The 7,681-nt window shown below is 50.7% G+C and overlaps 1 protein-coding gene across 1 annotated transcript; it reads right to left on the reverse strand.

The window, feature by feature from the left end:
* Positions 1-194: 194 nt before the first annotated feature.
* BZA05DRAFT_405280 (C-type lectin protein) lies at positions 195-3,804 on the reverse strand. The gene is made up of 8 exons (XM_051484400.1): positions 3,486-3,804; positions 2,857-3,003; positions 2,582-2,795; positions 2,042-2,528; positions 880-1,987; positions 586-827; positions 451-532; positions 195-399 (listed from the first exon to the last, which is right to left on the reverse strand). Exons 1-8 carry the CDS (start codon positions 3,596-3,598, stop codon positions 333-335), a joined length of 2,460 nt encoding a protein of 819 aa, XP_051337386.1. The 5' UTR covers positions 3,599-3,804; the 3' UTR covers positions 195-332.
* Positions 3,805-7,681: the final 3,877 nt, after the last annotated feature.

Below are 7,681 nucleotides of genomic sequence, written 5' to 3' on the forward strand. Positions count from 1 at the left end.
GTTGCCATATTATACCTAGTTGTGGCTTTTGTGCATGGGTGATTAATTATCGATGGTGAAAACGACGATCTACCCAATAGCAGCTATCTTTGCGCCTTGTCCCTTACGGACAATGTTACTCGGCGTGACCTCCGGACTCTGGAGGCGAAAAGCTGAAGATTTCACTCAGCTAGTTCACGGGACAATGCTCTGCACGCAGGCCACAGAAGTCATCTTAAATTCCCAAGAAGCAAACGCAAAGTATTCCTAAAAAGACACATGAGGACACCACACTCCAGTGGTCCTCAAACAAATCAATCGCACTCTCTAAAGAGACACAAGGAAACTACTCTCTAGTAGTTCTTTACAACCCTCGCAGTGGCCCAGGCGTAGCGGTATGCCCTCTGATACCAGTTGACACTGTGGATTCTCAGTTAATATTCACTGATGGTGTGGTTAAGGAAAACTTACAAGCTTCTCCTTCCAGCAATGCGGGGATGAGTGGCCCAGCTACCTCCCAGAACGACATTGTGTTTGCCGTCAAAGAAGTCGGCTGTACACACCCCGTCAGAAGAAGCACGAGATTCAGAAGGAAGAAGGATATACCAGTATACTCAGGATAGGACTTTTCGGGGCGGAATCCCTCGTGCGGCTCCAAGACCGTCGAGGTCCACTCCCAAGCTCCACCAGTTTCGCCGCGGCCCAGGAGTTTCCCGCCGGAAGAACGGACAGATGTCGGCTGCCACTGTTTAAAACCAATGTTCTTGCCCGTCATCGCAGCATACAACGAGTTCCGATCTTCAATCAAGCCGGGAGGCGATTCGCACACACCGTTGTGAACAAGATGCCTGCAAAACGGTTAGTGTTTCCATTCCGACCTCAAAAATGGTACTTATTTACCCATTGACTGCGTCAATTTTCCTCGATTCTTTTTTCTCGATGACCTTGGTAGCATCCAACTCTGCATGATAGTATATGGCACGAACTTCATCTGCGGTAGGAATTCGAGCATTCATCCAAAGGGCACATCCCTCAAGCTCATCGTAAGAAGCCATGACAGGCCAGTCCAAGGCAAGCTTCAGAGGAACTAGGCCAAAGACAGATTTGATGTGGACAGTTTCCATAAGGTCTGCGATACTGTTGTTTTTTCCCGATTCCTCGCCACTCCTAGCCCAGGAAACCGGAATAGTTTCGATCGATTTTGCCGCCAGATAGCCAGCATATTCTTCGTTAGTGATAGGAAACGCGCGAGCATGGAACGCAGCAACTTTGACGTCCTTTCGCACCGGCTTTTCGTTATCCCAGCCGAAGAAATGAGCTTTAGAGTTTTCTGGCTCCTCTAGGTCATTTATTCCGACCTCCAACGTGGTATCTGGGATTTTAACCCAGGCGTCCCCCTTGGTGGCATCCAGTCTCCGCTCCCAGGTTCTACCCGAGTGGAAGTCTGGAATGATCGCACCAGGCGGCGGAAGAGTTGCATCCGACTGAACAAGCATGTAAAGCAGAGTTTCCAGGTGCATAGCCTCGTGTTCAAATCCGAGCCAAAGCGCCCTCTGCACCACCATCGGTTGGTGTCCCGCCGAGTTGTCTTTGTACAACCCTTCTATACGCTCTCGAACCCAGGACTGATATTCAAGGATTTCCTCCAGTTCCGGCCACGAATTCGGGACTTCGCTATGCGAATGGCATTGGTCGGGGTTCTCCACGTCTGGGTCGATACCGCGCTGGAAAATGCGCTGGTAGTCAAGTGGTTCAGTTGGGTCCTTTCCCGTGGAACGGGAGATCAGGGAATCCAAGAACGTTGGAATATGTCCCAAGTAGAAGATGCATGGGTTCCTCAGATCGATTGGCTTTGACAGAAGTTTCTCGTTAGGTATCATTCCCAGCGTCACCGCAGTCCAGGAGGCCCATAACTGGCGCCACTCCGTCATAGTAGGCACTGGTTCTGGAGCATACTCCTCCGGCGTAGAGCCGAAAATGAAGGCAGGCTTCTGCAACATGTGAAGAACTAGGAAACGCACAATTAGTTGAAATACAAATCAAGAAGAGAAGTTCAACAAACAGTAGTCTCCCTTCTCATTCGCCCACTGTGCGCCCTCAATCACTCTGGCCTCTTCCCATAGGATCCGAGAGTCCTTGTCGTCAAACTTGTAACTGTACTCCACGTTTATCTTTTCGCCCTTTTTCACGCAGACGCCCTTCAACTTCCCCTGGAAAATGATGTCCACCTTCGGCGAATAGAAAGCTTGGTGACGTCCGTGCTCGGCGTTCCATTCGCCAATATACTCCCACTCGTCGAGTTTGAAGTACTCGTCGCCAAGGACGCCATTGGCATTGGCCAATCCGCACATGATGAAACGCTCCGTGAGTCCCTGAGGATCGTTGTAGGCCTTGTACACCTTGTCGCCTTCCTTGCAGCCGTCGAGTCCCACCAGCATATAATCCGGCTTTCCGGGCCTCAATGCGTCGCTCGTAAAGGATTTCAAGAATTCGGCAGCAGCCGTCCGCTCAAAGTTGCCAGCAGAAGAACCCAGCCAAAGAATGCAACGCTAGACTCGTCAACTAAAAATCCGTACTTACGATATACGGAGAGAGTACTTACGGGTCGGTCTCTAACCTCCTCCGCGCTCTTGAGCCAAGCCCGGCCATCCTCGTAGGTGCCATGGAGCCCGTGATATTTCACATTCTCGAGATCCTCGGGCACCATATCCAACGTCCGCTGGAGCTCCGAGCGATCGAGATCGAGTGCGTAGTAGTCAATCTTCTTGCCAAGCTCATTCAAAGCATTCAAGAAGATATTGACCTTCCTCAGGTTGCTTCTTTCCGTCAGCATTGGTTATTCTCCGCCAAGAAGAGGATGTAGCCTGAAATACGCACCCGCTTCCTAGCTCAACTATGATACTGCCGTCCTGCACCCTCTCCGCCATGGCCGTCGCGTTTTTCTCGAGAATAGCGATCTCGGTGTTCGTCGGGTAGTATTCCTCCAGGTACGTAATGCTCTCGAAGAGCTTGAGCCCTTCGGCACTGTATAAAAGGAGAGTTGGTAAAGTCTTCTCTCCTTGGGCCTTGCCCACAAGGCCCTTAATTATCTCGCCTTCGAGAGAGATGGAGAGCTTCTCCCGACGGATATCGAGGATCCTCGCGGCGGAGTCATGTACATTGTCATCGGCCGTCTCACCATCGAGGGCGGTATTGCCATGATGCAATTGAAGGGGAGACATAGTTTATTATCCACGGGGTAGGTGAGAGATGGAGATGGGGATGGGGGTTGAAAAAGAGTTTGTGATTGTTTTTATAAAGGTATGAGTTGCGAACAAGAACAGATGATGAATTGAAGATGAATTGTGTGTGTGGAGGGATGAGTTGTGAACAAGAACGGATGGTGAGTGAAGAAGAAGTATGTGTGTAGAGGAATGGGTAGACGGGAAGTACTGAGCTGGATCTTGAGTTGTTATGATCGGCCGAAATGCAGGTCAACACATATGGTATAGCGACGTCATCCATACCTCGCGCTCCGCGCATCGAAACAGTCCCGAGCTGGCTCCCTTCCCGCACCTGCAATTGAATGCTTCCACGAAAGTCTTAAACCGTCGATGTGCAGGCTGCAACAAAGTTCCATATTCACCCACCAGGCCACAAATGTGTTGGGATCAGTGTATGAAGCACGAAGTGTTTATGCGATCCTCACGTAAAATCAATGGGCCGAGAAGGGCCGTGGATTTGTCAGGCATCGGCGGACTTTAGAAACCCAAAAATAGCCGTCATTAGTGACCGGACATCTCGTACATAGAGTTGTAGTTAGTGATCGGTTGAAGAGATCGTGCGTGAGTTCATGCGGAGCTTATGCAGCTGTGAGAAATCCACCCCACCGAAGCGGAAGTGTCCGCTGAGCGATGGGTGGAGAACCCGGCTCCGGACGGGTTTCGCGGGCTGGTTGCGGATTGCCATTGATTAGCGTAGTCACGCCACCCTCAAGAGCCCCACATCATCCGGATTGGAAATCTCAAGCTGGAACTGTAGGCTGGTGTGAATTTCTCCAGCTTTGGCCAGCGGATTCCTTCCGCAATTGAAGCTTTCTCAGATATCGGGAGTTGGTCACCGAAGCTTGGCATGCTGCCGCAGAGCCGCAAGCTATCGTGGTCCAAGGGTAAATACTCTACTCCCAACTTTCCTTCAATGAAGTTCCATCCTCACGACGATTCAACATCAATGGCCACTTCTCTCACAACACACAGTTTCATTGATCCAATCCTCGGCAGATTGTTTCTTCCGGGAGTCACTTCCATGAGTGCCGATTAAACCTGGAGTATGCTACACCGGTACTTTACCTTGTCTCGCTCCTGAGCAGACGTACAACTACGACCTCCTACTGCCGTCAATCTACGGTGCTCCACTTCTCTCCTCCACCATCACCCTTCTAATCAAACAAAACTCTGCGGTAAGTTGCTGTCCCTCTACCACCGCTCGCACTAGGAGCTGTGCGTTGCTTCGAGGTTCATATCTAACTCACGTAGATAGAGATTACAATTCATCTTCATCCTCTTCGCCGTATTGACGATGGTTGTGACCCAGTCGACTCCGCTGAGCCGAGCCGAGCCGGAAACCAGCGTCTCAATACCACCAGCTTCGGCGAGAATACTGGGACCTTCGTCTGCTCTACGATGTTTGCGAGTCTGTGTGAGTGGATGTCGTCAAGAGCAACTACCATGACAAAAGGATTGGACAGGGCCCGTTTTACACCAAAAATGCCCATTTTCATACAACCTAAACCTACCCTCCACCTGGTCGGAAAAAATCATCTCTTTCATAGAAGCGTTAGAATCACAAGATTCTTCATCAACAAAAACTTTGACGACTTTCATCAGGGATTGGGGCTGTATGATGTTGTATTGTGCAGGAGTTGAAAAGTGACATTAGATTTTGTATGGGGCTCCCATACAAAACGCTACCTGGCAACCATTAACTTTCCCCCCGTATGGTATTGCTCAACGCCAACAATTCAAAACTTCGCGCGGAGCTCTGATATCGTTGTCTGTGTAGTTATAGAGGTCTCTCAACGGTCTCTGATTTTTTTCGATACGATCGAGTGGTTGTATAAGTAGTTGAAAATGGCCATTTTTGGTGTAAAACGGGCTCTGTCCAATCCTTTTTGTCCTAGTATTGTAACTGAAACGAGGCTTCGATTCGTCCATGGCGCACAGCCGTCTAAACATTAAAGACTCGTGTTTTCTCACGATGATTAGAAACGAAGATATCTACCGACGTACTTGGCTACGCGTGGTCATACCTCAAGTTGTGGTCATAGCTCGATTTTAACCGTCAATAAGCGGTGGACGTGAAGATCACGCGCTTGCGGCTTTCTGCGAGTCACAGTCTTTCCTCGTAATTAAAATTGTCATACCGATGTTCGTATGTAATCCCGAGTCTCTGCATACAAAACTTGTGGGGGTATAATGCACTCAATCGTGAAGATCCCCGCTTCCCGCCGGCGGCGCCAGGGTCAATCACGTTGCGAGCTTTCTCACATGGCTCTCCACGGCTATGTAGTGAGACACTCTTAACCACGGTACTGCCCCATTGATATATATCCACAGCGTATTGTTGAATTGTATCTAAGCGGAACAACGTAACCTCCGAAAATGAAAGGCTCCCTTCCCAGCTATGTCTCTAGGAAACGCTGCCATAATTCCCAACACGGCAACAACAGCTCTAACTCGGTAAGCTCACGTGCTTAACTGCCTTCTGGGTATGCACATATGCTGCGTATCACCACTACCAGTCGTTGAGCTGCGCACGACCGACCGATACGAAGGTCCCGCCTCACATCGCCAATGGCGGGGATATCCACTCCAATTGCATCTCGTTTCGCTGGAGGGACTCGGGAGGGTTCCTGAATGCAATCTCCTGCCAGGTACGTCAGCGGCAAGGCCGCAACCGTTGGATATCGACCAGCCGGCCATATCCAACAAGGAACGAAGCTTTTGCCGGATCCGGGGGAAGGAGGGATTGGTGATCTAAATGAGCCCGTCAGTTCTCGTCTGAAACGACAGTCGTTTCATTCGGATAGCTGCTTACCCGCTGACTGTAGTCGGCTTAGGTCTCGCCGTCCGGGGCTGCTCCTCCTCCTCCGAGCGGCCGGCTGTTATTAGTAGCCATACGGACTGGTCACGATGAGAATACTTGGAGGATTTCCCGCCGGTTCTCTACGGTTGTCTGCCGGAAGTAGGTACCTATGATGGTTTTGAGGGTGCGTATGTAGGAGCTTCGTCCAAGGGACGATGATGAGGACTCCAGGCCGGGCTTGCAGCCAAAATATGGCTTCCACGTCGACGACTCTGTGGCTAGATGGGTATTCCAAATATCAGCCGTTACCGCCGTCTCACAGGTTCGGATCGTGGGTAGGTATGTACTTGGGTATTTAGGTTGGTATATATGTCCGCCTCCGAATCACATTTATCGCAAAACCATTGTGGCGGAGTGATGGAGGAGCTGTCGGCGAGAGGAGGAAGTGAAGGATGACTCAGGCTGCCGGCGTCGGAAACAAATGTGGTTAGGAGTGGTGGGCATCAACGTTGGTGGGACTCAACATTGGCGGGCATGGCGGGGTCTTCTTCTTCTTCTTTCTTGATCATCATCCATCGAATAGACGGCCAACCCCCCATTTCCGCTCTCTCCTTTGTGTGTGCTCCCTTTCTCGGCACACCTGCCGGCCTGGAGAGGCATTGGCGAAAGAGCCCTCGAAAAACCCCATCTCCGCTCTCTCGTCATGTCTGTCAGCCTGAAGAGGCATTGACAAAGGGTCCTCGCAAAACCATCATAAAGTCTCCCAATACCTAGAACCCATGGGAAAGCGAGACAACCTCAATCGATAGCTGCCACGCCGGCTCGGGATCACTTATTCACGTGTACGCAAGATACGGGCCACCACCGCGCCGAGAGTCGGGAGTCAGGAGGATGGCCGTTCGAGTATGCATCTCTCCACGGTAAAAAATAAAAAAAGCAGCGACGTCGATGCGGATGCGGATGCGGAGTGGACGGCCCCGTGCAATACCACTAGATGAAAGAGCGCTGGAGCTGACCTCCAAATTCTATCCGAACAGGCCGAACAGTCCACCAGCAAATCCACCGAGGCGCACGAGGCAGCCGAGAGCCGACACGAAATCCCAGATCAATATGCCTTCCCGGGCGATCCCATAACCGTGATACGGTAATTCAGGTACATATGATGTACTCTCTGTTGTGCATTGCGGGGGAACCTATTCACTCCTGTCATGTATGCATACCATCTACTGTTTCAATAACTACTATAGGTATATCATCCCATCCTATCCAACCAGCCCATAATCAATCAATCCGCAACGACACATGACACATGTCAGCTATCTATCTACACACAACGCTCACAACGCTCGGAGAATCTACAGGGACAGGCACAGACACATGCAACGATGCAACGATGCAAACTCCGAGATCGGCATTCGGCATCGTCTGCTGTGGTGCTGTGGTGCTGTGGTGCTCCACTGCGGATCACTCGACGCACGACGTCGACCCTCGGTACCGGTCGCGATCCCGTCACGATCCCGTCATGATCAGCAGGATCCGGGAGAAAACATGCGGTATGTACATGATTCGTTTCACTTCATTTCACTTCAATTCATTTCAGTGAAGCGTATCGCGAGAGGCGGGATTTTTTTCTTACTTT

Source organism: Tricharina praecox (assembly GCF_024521635.1).
Source record: "Tricharina praecox strain CBS 144465 chromosome Unknown BZA05scaffold_21, whole genome shotgun sequence".
Classification (NCBI taxonomy): domain Eukaryota; kingdom Fungi; phylum Ascomycota; class Pezizomycetes; order Pezizales; family Pyronemataceae; genus Tricharina; species Tricharina praecox.

Excerpts from the sequence above, each read along its gene's own strand:
- BZA05DRAFT_405280 (XM_051484400.1), bottom strand. The coding sequence starts at position 3,598 with ATGGAACTTTGTTGCAGCCTGCACATCGACGGTTTAAGACTTTCGTGG. Across the intron at positions 2,796-2,856 it reads ATAGTTGAGCTAGGAAGCGG|CAACCTGAGGAAGGTCAATA; the intron begins GTGCGTATTTCA and ends GACGGAAAGAAG. Across the intron at positions 400-450 it reads ATTGCTGGAAGGAGAAGCTT|TGTCAACTGGTATCAGAGGG; the intron begins GTAAGTTTTCCT and ends GAGAATCCACAG.